Raw genomic sequence first — 20,102 nt, 5'->3', positions numbered from 1 at the left:
GCCTCTGTTGGAAGCAGGATACTGGGGTACGTGGACCTTGGATCTGATCCAGTATAGCAATCAGTATGTTCTTCTTATAATTATATTTTATATTGTCTGACATTTTATGTCATTACAGTTTTACTCCACAGAACTACTACAGTTTTCTGGCCTTTATTTATAGTGTTGAGGAGATCAACAACAACTCTGAGCTCTTACCCAACCTCACGCTGGGGTTCTTTCTACATGAATCTTACACCAGTCCCAGCCTAGCACTTGTGGCTGGCATGAAAATATTTTCAGGAGTTGAAACTGAGATACCAAATTATAGCTGTGACACATCTGGCACATTGGCTGCAATTGTTGAAGGCCTTCCAGCTGAGGAATCAATTCAGATATCCAGTATATTCAGAATATACCACTACCCACAGGTAAGGGTGAATCTCAGTTTTGCTTTACCCCCTGCTAGAAAACCCATCCCTATGGAACACTAATTATTATGCAAGGAGCAGGAAAATGGCAAATTCCTTTAGACCAGTTTGCCTAGGTGGGAAATCCAAGTAGGTGCCTATCTGGGGCTGTAGTACAAAGGCAAACAGGTAGAGGGTAAATCTGTTATAGGGCCTGTTTTAAGCCTATTCAAAATAGGTGCCTAATTTTGTTTACAAAATACCAGTGTAAGTAGCAGAGAATAGGTGTATATTTAGGCATGACCACTTACACTTGCCCTATAACTGGTGTGAATATCCTCAGTTAGATGTATGCCAGAACACATGGCAAAAAGAATAGTGAAGGTGACCAAAAAGGAATGAAAGAGATCAGATGTCAAGTTGCCACAGTCCTTTATTCACAATCTTCAATGGCCTCACCAAAAGAGGAATGAAAGAGATTGGATGTAAAGGTGTGGAAGAGATCAGATGTCAAGGTCAATTGAAGATCCTGTATAATAATTCTCACCTCCAACGTTCGAATGTGCCTGGGACCGTGCCTCCCTCGGAGGTGGTCTGCTAGGGAGGCACGCACTGACGTCAGTGACAGCTGATACCAAAGCAAGGGGAGGAGTAGGGAAACACTTTACGGCACACTGGACCCCCTTCCGCGACACTGTCAACCCCCCTTCTCGGCAAAAACTGTCCCCCGCTGCCGTCCAGTACCTGTGCTGACGGGGGACCCCAATCCCCGTCAGCCAAAGTCCTGTGCTGGCCTTCGCGGCGTTGCTTCTTCAATGATCTTTGGTTCAAGTTCCTCTGCATGCGTCTGACGTCAGACGCACGCAGAGGAACTTGAACACAAAATCATTGACGAAGCAACGCTGCAAAGGCCAGCACAGGACTTCAGCTGACGGGGGTTGGGGTCTCCCGTCAGCACAGGTACTCGACGGCGGCGGGGGATGGTTTTCGCCAAGAAGGGAGGTTGACTGGGTCGCGAAGGGTGGGGGGTGGTGAAAACGGAGGGACGGCAGAGTCTGGAACAATGAGGGATGGTGGGGGATGGCCTTGCTAGCGCCCATTTCCTTCCCTTTTGAAACGGCCATTTTTTACTAGTTGTTGATAAAGAACTGAGTGGCACTTTGACATCTGATCTCTGTCATTCCTTTTTTTGTCACATCCATTATTCTTTTTACAGTTTGTTACCCATGGAGACTAGTTCTTCTGTTTTTCTTGCTGCCAGAACATATGAAATATGTATCATTCTATAATTTTGAAGTGGACTTGTGCATTCCACCCACCCTTATAGTTTTTGTTAATAGCAATGCTCCCCACTAGAATGATTTGAAGCTCTAAGGACATGATTGGTAATTCTATATTTAAATGTCCTTAATACTCAGTCTTTTGTATTATTCAGTTTTATTTCCAATGCCCTCTTTAGGGTAGAGCCCATATTTGTCTGTTTACTACATTTTTGATATATAGTTTTTCTGTGGTTTAACCAAAGCAATTTACACATAGGTACTTTCTCTGTCCCCAGTCGGGTCCCAAACTAAATTTCTCTAGCTGGGGCAACAGAGGGTTAAGTGACTTGTCTAAGGTTACAAGGAGCCACAGTGGGAATCAAATCCCATGATTCTTAGCCCACTGCACCAATCATTTGGCTACTCCTCCAGTTGATATTGGCTTGAGATATTATCAATTCATCCACTTTTAATAGCATCAATATTTGTTGTTTTTGTGTTATCCATATATCAGTTGTATGTCATTATTTTTGCTAGAGGTCTGTAGATGACAGATGTACGTGTAGAGGTTCCAGATTCTCTTTCTGGGACTATCCATATTACTTCCTCCTTTCTCCAGGTCCCCTGTGTTTCAGCTGCTTTAAACATTGTTTTTCACACTTTCTCGCTCCAGAGGCAACAAGAGAAGGAAGGGGGTGACTCAGGCAATTTATTTCTTTGGCTGGTGGGGTTTCAGCTACCCCACCAGCCATTGAACAAGAACTATAGCTTTGGAGGGGGCCTCAGCCCAAAATGGGGGGCTAAGGTGTCCAAGGCCCTCCCAGCTGTGCCACTAATTAAAGGTCCAATATCTTCCTTTCTCCCACCTCCAGGTCCAACTCTCTCTCCTTCTCTTCCCTCTACCACCAGGTCCATTATCTCTCCCCTCTCTCCTAACCCACACCGAGTCCAGCTCCTCTCTCTTTTTCTTTCTTCCCTCCATCCTATCCACCCCAGGTCCACTATCACTCTCTCCCCCCTCCCTCCTTCTCTCTGAGCCCAACATATCTCCCTCCTCTTCCCTCCTTCCCCTTTCTCTCCCTCAGTTCAGCATTTCTTTGTATTGCTACCTTCCTCCCCCTTGCATAGTCCAGCATCTCTCCCTCCCCTTTTGGCCCTGCCTGCTGTTCTCTCTCAATTCCTTCCACCCCCACATAGTCCGACATGTCTCCCTCCCCATTTGGCCCTCCCTGCAGTTCTCTCTCAATTACCTCCTCCCTCCCCCTGTAAAGTCTGGTATCTCTCACTCCCCTCCCCTCCCTTCCCAGACCTGACTGTTGCTCTCTCTCAATTTGTTCCGTCCCTTTCTCCCTCCCCACCTCCCCACATGGTCTCACATCTCTCCTTCCCATCCTGACCTCTGCGGCTCTCTATCAGGATGCTCCCCCACTCGTGCACTCCCCCATCTGGTACACCAGGTGGGGTACCTTCTTAAATACAAGTCTTCAGCCCTGCAAGCCAGTGGCAACTATTCTTAAAGGCTGCCTGTGACCTGCACCAGGTCTTTTCCTCTGATACAGTCCTCCCCTTCTGAAAAGAGGAAGTTTCCATCTGACCCAGACTGCCCCTTCTGATGCAAGACCTGGTGCAGGACACAAGTAGCTTTTGAGTATGGCCTCCGCTGGCCTACAGGGCTGAACACTAGAATTTAAGAAGGTACACCAGGTATGGGTGGGGGGAATTAAGAAAGGGGAGGGAAGGGAGAGCTGCGGGCAGGTCCGGGAGGGAAGAGAGCGATGTTGGACCACGCACAGTGAGGGGAGGCGTGGGAGGGAGGCAGAAGTCGGGCAACATGCAATTAATTATTAATCACAATTAAAATGCAGCCCTATTTATTATCCTTTTTTCAACAGATCAGTTTCACCTCGCAGAATCTTCTGATGAGTGACACTGTTAAATTTCCATATTTTTACCGCACTGTTCCCAGTGAGCTGCATCTCAGCATTGGGATAGTCAAGCTACTGAAACACTTTGGCTGGGGTTGGGTTGGTATCATTGCATGTTATAAAGACCTTAGGGCTGTCCAGATTCTGAAAGAAGAGATTGAGCAGAATGGAGGCTGCATTGAATTCATAGAAATTTTCAATAACGAAAAATTCATGCCAACTGATTTTTCCCAATTTTATAAAAGAATCTATACATCATCAACTAGTGTGATCATTCTCTATTGTAGTAGGGATTATATCTGGAAAATATTTGAGAACAGAGATTATAAATATAGAACTAAAAAGGTCTGGATCACCATACATGAGCGGGACTTTGACTCAAGTTATTCAGTGGACAGGAATCTGAAGAACGACACCTTGGCATTCACAGTCACAAAGAAGAATATTCCAAATTTTTCAAAATTTGTCCGTGAGGTGAATCCTATCCTGCTTCCAAGCGATTTTTACACTTTGTCATGGTGGAAGGGCCTGTGTGACAGTCAGTGCCTAAACAGCATTAGAAGATCTTGTAATGTGAATACATCTTTGACATTTCTACCACACTGTAACACCAAGTACTTAGGGAGCAGCTACAGTGTGTATAATGGTGTGTACGCCCTGGCAAACGCATTGCATGACATGATCATGTCTGATCTTGGAAATGATACTATGTGGAGTGGAGAAAGGAGATTTTTGGATTATTTGCCATGGAAGGTAAGATCAAAGTTAAAGGAGTGAAATATACTAGCACAGAGTGGAAGGGAAGTCTTCATGAGAGGAGGAGAAGACAGGATACTGTGGAGACACCTAAGGGTAAATTCAATAGAGTTGGACATTACACTTATGGATCAGATAGGTGCAGAAATGATTAGAATATTGGCACAAATACTTGTAGTTACCAATATTCTGCCTAAGCATTGTTCTGTAAATCCCTGCATATCTTTGGTAGCATTTAGTTAGCAGGTGGGCAAACACATCATCAGGGGCTGGGTGTGGTGCACAGTGATGCTTGTAATTTATAGAATATTGTAAATTATGTGGGTTTCTCCCACAAGTAAATGTGACCATTTATACCAGCTCAATTCCTGGCTTAAGTTCTTGCGTCTAAGTGCATGCATACCCTGTAAACTAGTGCTTACATTCCCTTATATAATAGGCTCCCACTAGTTGCCCTGTTATAGAATTGCTCCTCTAAGTCGCTGTGGTCACAGAACTGCTCAGCCATAGATGCTTTACCACAAGGAGAAAATAGTGACTCTGTGCTGAAAGAATAAAAATGTAAACACACCTTGTGCTCAAAGGTACAAATATGTAGTTTAGCTTCCTCCTCAGGCCCAGTGGAGGTGGTTTGGCAGTGGAAGCAGCATAAGAACATATGAGTAGCCATACTGGGTCAGACCAATGGTCCATCTAGCCCAGTATTCTGTTTTCCAAACAGTGGCCAAGCCAGGTCACAAGTACCTGGCAGAAACCCAAATCATGGCAACATTCCATGTAGAACCCCAAAGAATAGCAAAATTCTGGAATCCTAAAGAGTAACAAGTTTCCATTCAGAATCTCAAAGAGTAGCATCATTCCATACTACAAATCCCAGGGCAAGCAGTTGCTTCCCATATCTGTCTCAATAGCAGACTATGGACTTTTCCTCCAGGAATTTGTTTAACACTTTTTTAAACCCAGAACCAGCAAGAAGGGGAGAGGTTAGGCTGGCAGGGAAAATTAAATAGAAGGGAGGATTCAGGACCTGGTGATAAAGGTGTGTGTGTGTGGGGGGGGGGGGGGGGGGGGGGGTGAGCGAGATCACTGTAATATTTAAGCTGAGTGGACATCCTCCACCTATAGTCCTGTCACTGGGGGGGGGGGGGGGGGGGAGGGGGTGATGCTTCACTACTACATTTTTCAATAGTGAGGGACAGGCAAGCTGTATAGGACTCCAGGGAAACTGCCTGCCCCTAGCGACTGAAATCACAATATTGGAGCACTGCACCCTCATTGGCAGCAATGCATTTAGAGGACTCCCGCTCAACTTACAGGGAACAATGAGCAAGATGCCACTGGACACCCAAGGTGGGGTGGGGGGGAGGTGGTAAGGAAAGAAAAGGTGTTCTTGGTCCTGGCAGGAAGGAAAAGTAGACGATAGACACCTTGCAGGGAGGAAAGGGGAAATGCTAGACACAGAGCAGGAGAAGGGAAGAGGAAAACAAATGCTGGATATGACGCAGGGGAGATGAAAGAGAATGGGACATGCTGGACTATGGTGGGATAGAGAAAGAAAAGTGATAGACTACTGGGAAAGGTGGGGAAAAGAAGCAAAAATGCTGGACATGGGACATGGTGGAAAGGAAGAGAGAAGAGATGCCGGACATGGGCATGCAGGAAATGGGAGGGCTGGAGTGAGGGAGATGAAAAGCTATAGTTCAATGCAGTAGCAAAAGAGAGAGATTGAGGATTGCAGAGTGAGAAGAAGAGATGAAATAACTTGAAAAAGGAAAATTGTTTTGCTTTTATGTATACTTGAAATTACAAGGGTAACTTGGCAGTATTGAAAATTTACTTTTCATTCTTTAGCTTCATCATTATTTGAAGAACGTCCAGTTTAAGAACGGTCTTGGGGAAGATGTATCTTTTGATGAGAATGGAGACATCACCATTGGATACGATATCATCAATATTGTCTATCTACCTAATGGGATACAGAGGCATGAAATTATTGGTAGTTATAACCCTTATGCTCCTCCGGGACAGGATTTCACCATTGATGAGAAGGTCATCGTGTGGGAGAGCGACTTCACTGAGGTGAGAATCAAGTTCTACTAAAATATGATGAAACTTACAGAAGCCACAAGTAAATACTGTTACCTAGATTCAGGAGATATAAGATATGCACATGTTGCCCCATTCATGCTGTGACCAGACTCCACCCCTATGAATCCCCTGCAAAACATGTACTGTTGAAGAGAAAGGTGTAGTAAAAGAATAGCATAAGGTATATTTTTAGTGTTCACAGTCCTTTGTTCACACATATTTGCTGTAGACCATAGATAGTAAATAACTCCTAATAAATAAATAAATGTTTGCAGATATGTCAGTATTCAAGTCATTTATGCACATATGTAGTGACTAAATGTAGGCACCTTCCCCTTGATATTCAAAGCTAATGGCCGCTGACCGATTAAATAGTGTTTCAGCACCTAACTGCGAATATTCAATGTGAGATAACTGGTTATCTCCACTGTATATTCACTGTCAGCGCTGAAAAGTTAACCGGCTATATCATCTGATAACTGGCAATATTCAGCACTGACTGGCTAATTTTAGCAGGCAAATCAGTCCTATCTTTGCCCATTATTAACTTAACCAACCAGCACTGAAAATGGACTGCAGTAGTGTAGGCGCGTGTTATGGATGCACAAAGATGCATTTTTCAGCACACCCGTAAAAAAGGTCTTTTTAAAATTTTTGCCAAAAATGGATGTGTGGCAAAATAAAAATTGGCGCGCATCCATTTTGGGTCAGAGACCTTACCACCAGCCATTGACTAAGCGGTAAGGTCTCTCGCGTTAACTGTGCGGTAATCACCTACGCGCCCAATTTTAGCTGCGTGCCAGAAAATAAAATATATTTTCTGGCACGTATAGCAGATGCACGTCAAAAATGAAATTAACGGGCCACACAGTAGGCGGGTGGTAACTCTGAATTGACGTGCATTGGGCGCGCATAGGTGCCTATCCAGCTCATTTTCAAAAGCGATCGCCGGCCATCTTCTGACACAAATCGGGAGATGGCCGGCGATCTCGCAAAAACGGCCAAATCGGTATAATCAAAAGCCGCTATTTTGACATTGCTGCTTTCCTGTTGCAGAGCCGGTGAAAGTTCAAGGGGGCGTGTTGACAGCGACGCAAAGGCGGGACATGGGCGGGCATGGGCGGGGTTACAAAATGGCCGGCTTTAGCCCATAATGGAAAAAAAAAACCCGGCGATGAAGAGCATTTGGCTGCTTTTACTTGGTCCCTTTTTTTTCAGGTCCAAGCTTCAAAAAGGTGGCCGAACTGACCACATGACCACCGGAAGGAATCAGGGATGACCTCCCCGTACTCCCCCAGTGGTCATCAACCCCCTCCCAGCATAAAAAACAGGTTACAAATACTTTTTTGCCAGCCTCTATGCCAGCCTCAAATGCTGTACCCACCTCCATGACAGCAGAAATGTGTTCTGTCCTCCAACAGCCTTTGCCTGCTGGTGATGTGGCTCTGGGGTGAGTGTGGCACCTTTTCTGTTATTTGCACTGCAGAGTCACATCAGCAATGCATTGTGGTGGGTAGTTATTGGTAGTTAGTAGGCTCTGCTTTTCCCCCTGCTTACTGGGTCAGAGTGTGCCCTGTTTTGTTTCCTGTTGTAGTCCATGCGGTAGTGGCCATTTTTGTAAGACAGTTTTAGATCCCTTTCCTGTGTTACCCACGCCAGAGAACGTAGTTCTTACCTTGAATGGTGCTGAAAGAGGGCATTGTACACCATTGTGCCAGCTCTGACCTACTGCTAATCTTAGTACCAGGGGACTCTTTGCCAGTGGGGCACAACCTCTGATCTGCAGTTAACTGTGAGTAAACGTGGTTATTTCAAGAAAGGACTTTTTCAGAGAGATTAGTCTTCAGGCATGAACTGGTGTGCCAAAGTTATACAGCAGCAATAAGTCCTAGAGGCTGTATGCAGGTCCCTGGAGCAGTTTTAGTGGGTTCAGTACATTTGTGGGTAGTGGGTTTGGGGGGGGGTTTGGGGGGCTCAGCTCCCAAAGTAAGGGAGCTATGCACGTGGGAGCTTTTCTGAAGTCCACCGCAGTGACCCCTAGGGAGCCCAGTTGGTGTCCTGGCATGTCGGGGGGCCAGTGCACTAAAAATGCTGGCTCCTCCCATGGCCAAATGCCTTGAATTTGGCCGGGGTTTGAGATGGCCAACATAACTTTCCATTATTGCTAAAAACGAAGCCGGCCATCTCAAACCCCGGCCAAATCCAATGCATTTGGCTGGCCGGAACTGTATTATCAAAACAAAAGATGGCCGGCCATCTTTTTCGAAAATACGGGTCTGGCCAGCTGTTTGCGGCGCTGCCAAAATACATCACCGGCCATGTATTTCGCCAGCGCCGTTCGATTATTCCCCTCTATGAGGCTTAGTAAAAGGGCCCCTAAGTTAGCCGACCAAATAAAACTAGGATATTCAATACCGGTCACTAGAAACGGCCTGGCATTGAATATCTGGGATCAGCACTGGCCGTGGCATTTATGTGGCTGCTTCCCACTAGCTGAATATCAGTCCCCTTCTTTGCAGATTTTTCCCTTACTGTGGATAAAATTAATTTAATACAAGTTAACCACTGAATTTTCTCAAGTAAAGTCAGTTTGTTAAGTTAGAAGCTTATTGACACAAATGTTTGACATAAACCAAAAGAAGTCTGGAAATCTTTTTTTTCTTAAAGGCCAAAATGAACCAAAAAGTGCCAAAAATATTTTTCCTGTGTTCAACCCTACCAGATATAAATGATTTTCCAGCCACAAGTGGGCTGACAAGGTTAAGGTTGAAAATTTACATAGACTTCGGTACTGGTAATGTAAAGTTCTGGCTGTTGTTGTGTGTACTTAAACTTAGCCAATTTTAAACTTTAATCATTGAAAACTGAAAATTCAAATTATCTACCTAAAAGATTCCCTAAGAAACTCCTACTTTAAACATAAAAATTTATCGTGACAATTAGCTGACAATTAGTGACAATTAATCAGAAAGTCTGACTGAGGTACAGTTACCTAGATCCTTTAAATTGATCTCTCCATGGTAAGTTTGATTTTCAAACAAAACTTCTGAATTAGTGGTTAGTAAAGGAATGCTGCATTTAGTAAATAACATCTGAGTGTCAAATAAAGTTCTATAACTTGTTTTCTTATTCTTCAGACACCTCCGCAGTCCAGATGCAGCCCAAGTTGCCGTCCTGGTTACCGGAAGTTAACCAGGGAAGGAGAGCCTGTCTGCTGCTATGACTGTATTCCCTGTGCAGAGGGAGAGGTCTCTAACCAAACTGGTGAGTGACATCATGGGCAAAACCAAAACAACAGAAAAAGGAGGTAAACACCCTATATAAATTATCAAACAGTACTATGACAGTAGGGCTAGGTCCATGGGTTTCCAAAAAAGAGGAAGGGATGCTAGAGGTAAAAACACAAAAATGTTTTAATAAAAATCCATAAATATAATGACATTAGTTATATCCATTCAGTGATTCAATGAAATCACACAATGTCAGTCCAATTTTTGAGAATGTCCACTAGAGGATAACATATTAGATCAAGTGCTTGCCTCAGGGGGTCATGAAATCTGCATTTACTAATGTAAGCTTTGGATATGCAATGCAGACCTCTGTGGTGACAAGCAAGACGCAATCGGAGATCAACAGTAAACATGTGTAGACAGTGAAAGTGTGGTCCTATCCTTACTCTCATAGTACTGGGTGATATCATGGCACATGTGGGCAGCACAAGGCTATAGATTTTTTATGATAGTCCCTGCTCTGTGAATTAGGCAAGGGTGAAAATCTGTAGAGACCAAGCCTAATCCACAGTTTGGTTGACATTATTTTACTTTGGAGAATAAGAGAAAAAGCAGTTATAGTCCCTCTCCTTACTAGATGGTCAAGCATAGCAAACTCCAGCAGTACCAAAACTAATGGAGCATAATTTCATAAAAGGACACTTAAGGGCTAATTTGCAAAGCAGTAGGACATAACAAAATGTCAAAAAGGGCGTCCAACTGATTTGGGAAAGACAGAAAATAGACATCCAACACTACAGTATGTCCAAATAGCAAAGGGGCATGTTGTGGACATGTTTTGGGTGGGACTAGGGAAGGCGCAAAATCAGGGCATCCAACAGCAATAACCGAAAGGGAAGACATGTCCAAGTCTAAACAAAGCACGTCTTTATTTAGACCTGTTTCAGTCATGTCCAGAGTTCAGAAAGGTGGTCTGATTGAACAGCTGACCACTGGAGGGATTAAGGCATATCACTTCATTAATCCCCCAGTAGTTACTGACCCCCTCCCACTCCCCTGAAAGTAAAACTGGAAAGGGATACCAGCTACAGGTATTATGGACATTCTAAACCGTTTATTAAGAAGCTCCAATGAGTAGTCTAGTGGTGTGTGCAGTGGACAGTAAACCCTGGGACCAAGGTTCAAGTCCCACTGTAGCTATAATTTTGTTTTAATTGTGAGCCCTCTGGAAACAGAAAACTGCCTACTGTAGCTGACTATATGAGACATCTGCAATCCTGAAGGCTATTGAAGTGGTGTACATTCAGGTACAGTAGGTTGTTTCCTTTTCCTAGAGGTCTCACAATTACAAAATAAAGGAGTTACATTAGGGTACAAACCTGGGTCCCTTGATTTAAAGTCCATTGCACTGACCAGTAAGCTGCCCCCTCTGCTCTGCATAGATGTCTCTGTGGCAATTTTCCAAAAATGCTATCATACAGGCGTCCGTGTTCTTTTTTTTTTTTGCCGTTCGTAATTTGGACGTTCCAGTTTGATCTCCAGCACACAGACATCCATCTCATGTATTTTTGAACAGGAAATCTCGATGTATTTCTGGTTCGAAAATACACATGAGATGGACATCCGTTTTGGACGTATTGATGTTCTGACTAAGACGTCCTATTGCCCTTCTAGTCTGCTCTGCATGAGTACATAAGTACATAAGTATTGCTATACTGGGACAAACCAAAAGTCCATCAAGCCCAGCATCCTGTTTCCAACAGTGGCCAATCCAGGTCACAAATATCTGGCAAGATCCCAAAATAGTACAAAACATTTTATGCTGTTTATCCCAGAAATAAGCAGTGGATTTTTCACAAGTCCATTTTAATAATGGTCTATGGACTTTTCCTTTAGGAAGCCGTCCCAACCTTTTTTAAACCCTGCTAAGCTAATCGCCTTTCCACCATTCTCCGGCAACGAATTACATGTTGAGTGAAGAAATATTTCCTCCAATTCGTTTTAAATTTACTACTTTGTAGCTTCATTGCGTTCCACCTAGTATTAGTATTTTTGGAAAGAGTAAACAAATGATTCACGTCTACCCGTTCCACTCCACTCATTATTTTATAGACCTCTATCATATCTCCCCTCAGCTATCTTTTCTCCAAGCTGAAGAGCCCTAGCTACTTCAGCCTTTCCTCATAGGGAAGTCGTCCCATCTCCTTTATCATTTTCGTCGCCCTTCTCTGCAGCTTTTCTAATTTCACTATATCTTTTTTGAGATGTGGTGACCAGAATTGAACACAATATTCGAGGTGTGGTCGCACCATGGAGTGAGGAGACAGGGCAAATGCATCAGGCTTTCAGCATGGAAGTAGCAGACTGAGGAGTTCTACATTGGTGTAAACAAGGCAGGAATGCCGACTTCCGTATGTACGCATGTGTTTTGTTTTTTTGTTGGTTAGAGAGGGCAGTTCCATGCAGGAAGCTGTCAGAAGAGATGACCAAGCGTGGCTGCATTATCCTGGTGGTCTGTGGAGAAATTGATATTTACCTGTGGAGAAATTGGTATTTACCTAAGTAAACATTTTTTTGGGAAATTGATCTCTCTATTTTTTAAATATTGTAATACTCACTCCACTGTGACTGCCTCTATTTTCAAATCATGAGTGACACTATCAGGCTTATTTTCGAAAGAGAAGGGCACCCATCTTTCGACACAAATTGGGAGATGGGTGTTCTTCTCCCAGGGTCACCGAAATCGGCATAATGGAAAGCCGATTTTTGGCGTCCTCAACTGCTTTCCGTTGCGGGGACGACTAAAGATCCTGGGGGCGTGTCGGAAGCATAGCGAAGGCAGGACTGGGGTGTGCTTAACACATGGGCATCCTCGGCTGATAATGGAAAAAAGAAGGGCGTCCCTAACGAGCATTTGGCCGACATTATTTGGTCCATTTTTTCTTACGACCAAGCTTCAAAAAGGTGCCCGAACTGACCAGATGACCACCGGAGGGAATCAGGGATGACCTCCCCTTACTCCCCCAGTGGTCACTAACCCCCTCCCACCCTAAAAAAAACTTTAAAAATATTTTTTGCCAGCCTCAAATGTCATACCCAGCTCCATCACAGCAGTATGCAGGTTCCTGGGGCAGTTTTAGTGGGTACTGCAGTGCACTTCAGGCAGGCGGACCCAGGCCCCCCCTCCACCTGTTACACTTGTGCTGGTAAATGTGAGCCCTCCAAAACCCACCACAAACCTACTGTATTCACATGTAGGTGCCCCCCTTCATACCTAAGGGCTAAGGTAGTGGTGTACAGTTGTGGGGAGTGGGTTTTGGGGGCTCAGCACACAAGGTAAGGGAGCTATGCACCTGGGAGCTTTTTCTGAAATCCACTGCAGTGCCCCCTAGGTTTGCCCGGTTGGTGTCCTGGCATGTCAGGGGGACCAGTGCACTACGAATTCTGGCTCCTCCCATGACCAAATGGCTTGCATTTGGACATTTCTGAGATGGGCGTCCTCGGTTTCCATTATCACCGAAAACAGGGGACGACCATCTCTAAGGACGACCATCTCTAAAGTCGACCTAAATGTTGAGATTTGGGTGTCCCTGACCGTATTATTGAAACGAAAGATGGACGCCCATCTTGTTTTGATAATACGGGTTTCTCCGCCCCTTTGCGAGGACGTCCTTCGAGGACGCCCTCAGGAAAACCTGGGCGCCACGTTCGATTATGCCCCTCCATGTGACTCCCTCCTTGATAATGGTACAGTCATGGTAGTGTCTATGTGTTTGTATGTACTACAATTAGAAGATGGACAGATCAAAAACACACAGTATGCAGGCAATTGTTCAGGTAAGTAGACGGCTCTACAAACACTAACAGAATGTTTTTATGAATAGCAAATGTGCCTGAAAGTTACAAATTTTTCAAATATCTCTAGTTTACCTGTAAATACATGGATCAATATTCAGTCAGCTTTGGTCAGTGATTTTTTTAATGATGATCACCATCAGCAGTGCTGCGTCTGGTCACTAGCATTTAATATCCAGGATAGTAGCAATGCCTGGAACTTAGGTGGTTATGGCCAATATTCATTAGGGATGGGCAGCTCAAAAATTTTTTGCTTTGTTTTGTATCCAGTGTCGTGTGCAGCATTGCTTGTTCTGGTTATACTTCATTTTCACTTTGGGAGCAATGTCATTAAGAGAACTTACTCTTTAGCAAAGAGGATGCATTCGTTATAAAGAGGGTACACTCTGCAAATGATGCACAATATTTTCAAATAATACACACTCTTTTGGAAAGAGTGCACCCTCTTTATAAATATCCCGGCATGGCCCGATCTTGAGAGGTGTGTGCAATTTAATTGGCTAACAAGCTTGTAACCATCAATAAGTGGATGCTAGTAACCAATTGTTGACATCAATTGGCACCAATTAGGATTTGCATGTTCATCTGACTGCACGCTATGCTATAATGCTGGGTGCTTAAATCACATAATGCGCAACCCAAAAGAGGGCGTGGTCATGGGAGGGGCATGGGCAGTTCAGGGGCATTCTGAAAAGCTGGACGCACTGTTATAGGACAATGGATCTCTGCACCCAACTTGGTCAGCAGGATTTCCACCACGTTTCAGCAGGCGTAAGTCTGGCGCCCAGAGTTCAGTGCAAGAATCAGCGCAAAGTGCTATTCTATAAAGGGCATGTGCACCAGTGGCGTAGCCAAGGGTGGGCTTGGGTGGGCCCAGGCCCACCCACTTTGGGTTCAGGCCCACCCAGTAGCAGCATACTTATGATGTGGCTGGCAGGGATCCCCAAGCCCCACCTGCTGAAAACTCCCAACAAGTGTCCCTCCTGCATACCTTGTAAGAAGCAGATCTTCGCCTGCAGTGAGCAGTGACATACATACTGCTTGCACCGGCCCCACAGCCTTCCCTCTGATGTATTTCTGCCTAGGCGGAAACAGGAAGTTGCATCAGAGGGAAGGCTGTGGGGCCAACATGAGCAGTGTGTATTAGTTGCTGCTCGCTGCTGGTGAAAATCTGCTATTTAAAAGGTATACGGGAGAGGGGGGTTGTTTGAGAGACCATATGGCATGCAGGAGAGAGGAAAGACCAAATCACCTGTGGGACGGGGCGAGGTTCTTCTGCCCGCCCCTCTTGGGCCCAGGCCCACCCAAAATTGGGTGTCTGGCTACGCCCCTGATGTGCACTTTATAGAATAGCGCTTATTGTTGATCTCTTCTGGCGCCAATTTTTGAACACCATTTGTAGAATTCCCTCCATAGCTCGCGCACGCATGTTGGTTTGTGCAAGTGCCATAGTTCATGCATGTAGGCGCTGTTTGCAAAGAGGGTGCACCATTTTTCAATAATACACCTGATTTGCAAATGCTGCACACTATTATCAGCAAACAAAAATCATCTTTTTGTTCATTTTTATTTAATGATATACAACAACTAAAGAAAAAGGAATCTAAATACCATACATAAATGTTTAGAACAATTCTAGGTGTAAACTCTGGTAAATATATAGGAAATACAGGAATCCCAATATCTAGTTCTCAAAAATAGGGAGGAAAAGACCTCATCAAGACGTTGATCAACAATATCAGGCTCAAATCTATCATGGCCACTTGTTAATGTGATTGGTCAAAAAAAGGTCATCACTGGTCTAGAAAAACCTCCCAAAAAAGTGTTAGGTACATCAAAAATTCTCAGAACTTTAATCATTAGTCATAATATCTACCAACAACAAAAACTCATAGAAAATAACATTTAGCTTGAGATGCACAGCAAAATGATTTAGCTATGAGCAGATTTGTCTATTCCACGGGGTCAAAATCTGTACAGGACAATGTCCATTGGCATTTTCAAACAATTCCTTATGTAGTGCCAAACAATCTCATATAGTGGGCAAAGGTCCCGATGAGGACCTGTTTCGCAATGGCTTCTTCTGGAGACCTTGCCGATTAACTTGACAACCTAGTATAGCTGCATGAGATTGCTCACAGGCAACATGGAAGTTGTGTTTCTGACAGCAGGGGGAAGGAGCGAATAGGCTGTCAAACCCATAGTAAGCTGAAGCCTCTGAAATTTAATGCTTTTTCTGCCATCCAACTTAACTATGTGGGCTCTGACACTGACAAGCTTATTTTCGAAAGAGAAGGGCGCCCATCTTCCGACACAAATCGGGAGATGGGCATCCTTCTCTAAGGGTCGCCCAAATCGGCATAATCAAAAGCCGATTTTGGGCATCCTCAACCGCTTTCCGTCGCAGGGACGACCAAAATTCACAAGGGCGTGTTGGCAGTGTACTGAAGGCGGGACGGGGCGTGGTTTACAGATGGGCGTCCTCAGCCAATAATGGAAAAAAGAAGGGCGTCCCTCATGAGCATTTGGCCGACTTTACTTGGTCCCTTCTTTTTCAGGACCAAGTCTTGAAAAGGTGCCCAAACTGACCAGATGACCACCGGAGGGAATCAGGGATGACCTCCCCTTACTCCCCCAGTGGTCACCAACACCCTCCCACCCAAAAAACAAAATTTTAAAAACATTTTTTCCAGCCTCTATGGCAGCCTCAAATGTCATACCCAGCTCCATCACAGCAGTATGCAGGTCCCTGGAGCAGTTTTTAGTGGGTGCAGTACACTTCAGGCAGGCAGACCCAGGCCCATCCCCCCCATACCTGTTACACTTGTGCTGGTAAATGTGAGCTCTCCAAAACCCACCACAAACCCACTGTATCCACATGTAGGTGCCCCCCTTCATCCCTAAGGGCTATGGTAGTGGTGTACAGTTGTGGGGAGTAGGTTTTTTTTTTTTGGGGGGGGGGGGTTGGGGGGCTAAGCACCCAAGGTAAGGGAGCTATGTACCTGGGAGCAATTTGTGAAGTCCACTGCAGTGCCCCCTAGGGTGCCCGGTTGGTGTCTTGGCATGTAAGGCGGACCAGTGCACTATGAATGCTGGCTCCTCCCACGACCAAATGCCTTGGATTTGGTCGTTTTTGAGATAGGTGTCCTCGGTTTCCATTTTAGATTGTAAGCTCTCTTGAGCAGGGACTGTCCTTCCCCATGTTTTAACTTGTACAGCACTGCGTAACCCTAGTAGCGCTATAGAAATGCTAAGTAGTAGTAGTAGTAGTAGTTATTGCTGAAAACCGGGTGTGACCATCTCTAAGGACGACCACCTCTAAGGTCGACCTAAATGTTGAGATTTGGGCATCCCCGACCGTATTATCGAAATGAAAGATGGACGCCCATCTTGTTTTGATAATACGGGTTGCTCCACCCCATCACGGCGCCGATCTTAGAGATGGGCGTCCTTAGAGATGGTCATCCCCGTTCGATTATGCCCCTCCACGTATCTTCTGTGATTGCCCAAATCTAAATCCTGATCACCCCAGTTCTCCCTGGATGGTGTGGTATCTACCAGACGTAATATTCAGCACCACTGCCGTGTTAAATGCTGATGAATCTTCTCCTAAGGTGTTCAGTGTGATTTAACGATGCAGGGCCACACTATCCAAGGGACATAAAATGTTGTCATACTGCCCATTGTGCTATAGTCCATTCCTGCATTGTAAAATTATCCATAATGTAAGAGAACTATTTTCAGTGTCATAAAACTAATGCTATTTATGAGATACTTAGACAATATTTTTCATTCTTAGATAGCGACACCTGTTGGAAGTGCCCAGAAGACCAATGGCCCAATCAAAAAAGAGATGCCTGCATTCCAAAAGTGACAACCTTCCTGTCCTACGAAGAGCCTTTGGGGATAGCTTTGACTTCCATCAGCATTTTCTTCTTTCTGAGCACTGCTGTCATTCTGGGAATCTTTATTAATTACCAAGACACTCCCATAGTGAGAGCCAACAACCGGGACCTCAGTTACATTCTTCTTGTCTCCCTCATGCTCTGCTTCCTTTGCTCTTTAATATTCATCGGCCATCCAAACAAAGTGACCTGCATTCTCCAACAGACTTCTTTTGGAATAATTTTTGCCATCTCTCTGTCTTCCATCCTTTCAAAAACCATCACTGTGGTCATGGCATTTCATGCCACCAAGCCTGGAAGCAAGCTCCGGAAGTGGATGGGTTCCAAGGTCTCAGTTTCTATAGTCCTTTCCTGTTCCTTTATTCAAATTGTTCTGTGTCTTGCCTGGTTGTTCAATACTCCCCCATTCCCATATCTTAACATGCACTCAGAAACAGGAACAATATTAATTGAATGTAATGAAGGATCTGTAATTGCATTTTACTGTGTACTGGGATACCTGGGATTTCTGGCTGGTATCAGCTTCATCGTAGCTTTTCTAGCAAGAAATCTCCCCGACAGTTTCAATGAGGCCAAGTACATCACCTTCAGCATGCTGGTGTTCTGCAACGTCTGGATCTCCTTCATCCCAACCTACTTGAGCACCAAAGGCAAGTACATGGTGGTGGTGGAGATATTTGCTATCTTGGCCTCCAGTGCTGGACTCCTGGGCTGTATCTTTATCCCCAAGTGCTACATTATTCTGTTCAAACCCGAAAGGAACAGTAGGAAATACCTAACAAAAACTACTGGAGGAAATATTTAAAGACATGCTACTGCATAAAGATAAATGGATACATTACCACATTTATCTTTATTTCTGATATTTATTTTTTATGTTAATTGAGCTTGATTTAACACCTTTCTTGGGGGTAAAATGATATAGAAAAGAACATTTAAATAATGGAAAAAGTAACAGAAAGGAAGATCAATTTACAAACAGGAAAGAGGCAGAGGAAAAAATGGGTAGAGATATAAGTACAGAGGGAGACGTGCAACTAATCCTTTCAGTGATTCTCCTCCTTATGGCTCGAATGCTCTGTTTAAGAAAGGATTGCTGAAACCGTAATCCTCAGTTTAAATGGATAATTTGCATATTTAAATATTACTATTATTGTATAGTCCATATTGATCAATGGTTATCAAGCTAGCTTTCCAGGACATCCAAAATTAATATTTGTATGTCTGGTAACACTTTAGAAATGATAAGTAATAGTAGGTAGTGATAATATCATTTATATATAACGACCCATAATTCTAGAAACCTGTGCACCCAAGTTATAGAATTAAGGTCAGTTGCACATGTAGTATGATGGAATAATTAGATGTTGATCGACTTTATCAACCAATAATTGGCTATAATTGGTTGTAATTAGCATTAAGGGGTCCTTGTACTAACATGTGCCAAAAAATGGCCTGCACTAGTGTAGGCATGTGTATTAGACGTGCGCAGGTCCATTTTTTTATTGCGCCTGCAAAAAAGGTCCTTTTTTTTGGCCAAAAATGGACATGTGGCAAAATAAAAATTGGTGCATGTCCATTTTGGGCCTGAGACCTTACCGCTACCCACTGACTTGGCGGTAAGGTCTCACGCATTAACCGGGTGGTAATCATCAGCATGCAAACACTGTTGATTACCACCCATTTAGCACCACACGGTACAAAATAGAAATTATTTTCTGCCGCGCATATTGGATGCACGTGAAAATTAGAATTACTGCACAGGGCATGTAGTAGCCAGGCAGTAGTTCTAATTTGATGTGCGTTGTACGCGCATAGGTGCCTATGTAAAAGGACCCCTAAGTGCCTTTAGTCAGTATTTAATACTTGGGATCTCAAATTCTCAAATGCACTATTGGAAGGGGGATTGGTCTTGGGAGGGGCTTTGAAGGGTCTGGAGGATGCCCAACACTTGCACTCACACATCATAAAATACCTGTGGTTATGTGCCTAACTCATATGGCTGGCATAGGTGCTTACACCTATAATGGTGGACTTGCTAGTATTTTTTTAATGGCAATCATTGGCTCCCTATACGTTTCTGCATACAGTTCAAACTCCTTTTATTGACTCACTCTGCAGCTCCTCAGTAACTCTCCACTCTTATCTCTCCCTAATATAGGCGCCGACTCCATGGGTGCTGTGGGTGCTTGAGCACCCCCAATATTTAATCCGCCGTCGGAAGTTCCAGTTCCAACCCCTGTCTGGCCTGCCCGCCCTCTTCTCCCTCAACAACAGTCCTCTGTCCTCGCCTTCCTGCCGCACAGAATTTAAAACTCGTTTTACCTCAGCTCAGGTCTTGGCGGCAGTGAAAGGTGAGCAGGCTCACCTTCAGCCTTCCCTTCTCTCTCAGCTCTGGTCCCACCTTCGCAGAAACAGGAAATGAGGGCGGGACCAGAGCTGAGAGAGAAGGGAAGGCTGAAGGTGAGCCTGCTCGCCTTTCACTGCTGCCGGGACCTGTGCTGAGGTAAAACGAGTTTTAAATTCTGGGCGGCAGGAAGGCGAGGACGGAGGACTGTTGTGGGAGAAGAGGGATCAGGCTGGGGTTAGAACTGGAATGGGGGGGGGGCTGAAAAGGGGCAGGTGGTGTTTGGGTGAGTTACTGGACAAGGAGAGGAGATGAGGGGAGGGAGGAGAAATTGCTGGACATGGA

The 20,102-nt window shown here is 44.5% G+C and overlaps 1 protein-coding gene across 1 annotated transcript; it reads left to right on the top strand.

Moving 5' to 3' along the window:
* Positions 1-251: 251 nt before the first annotated feature.
* LOC115464732 (vomeronasal type-2 receptor 26-like) lies at positions 252-18,215 on the top strand. Its single transcript, XM_030195088.1, has 5 exons — positions 252-410; positions 3,544-4,329; positions 6,184-6,411; positions 9,558-9,684; positions 17,305-18,215. The coding sequence occupies exons 1-5, from the start codon at positions 267-269 to the stop codon at positions 18,213-18,215; spliced, it is 2,196 nt and encodes a 731-aa protein (XP_030050948.1). The 5' UTR covers positions 252-266.
* The last annotated feature ends 1,887 nt before the right edge of the window (positions 18,216-20,102 follow it).

Source organism: Microcaecilia unicolor, chromosome 3 (assembly GCF_901765095.1).
Source record: "Microcaecilia unicolor chromosome 3, aMicUni1.1, whole genome shotgun sequence".
Taxonomy (NCBI): domain Eukaryota; kingdom Metazoa; phylum Chordata; class Amphibia; order Gymnophiona; family Siphonopidae; genus Microcaecilia; species Microcaecilia unicolor.
Note: the sequence above shows the minus strand (reverse complement) of the source record. Positions and strands in the feature narration are given on the sequence as shown.

Bases quoted from the DNA above. Each gene is read 5' to 3' on its own strand.
- LOC115464732 (XM_030195088.1), top strand. From the start codon at position 267: ATGAAAATATTTTCAGGAGTTGAAACTGAGATACCAAATTATAGCTGT. The intron at 411-3,543 runs GTAAGGGTGAAT...TTTTTTCAACAG, and splicing joins GAATATACCACTACCCACAG to ATCAGTTTCACCTCGCAGAA. The intron at 4,330-6,183 runs GTAAGATCAAAG...TTCATTCTTTAG, and splicing joins TGGATTATTTGCCATGGAAG to CTTCATCATTATTTGAAGAA.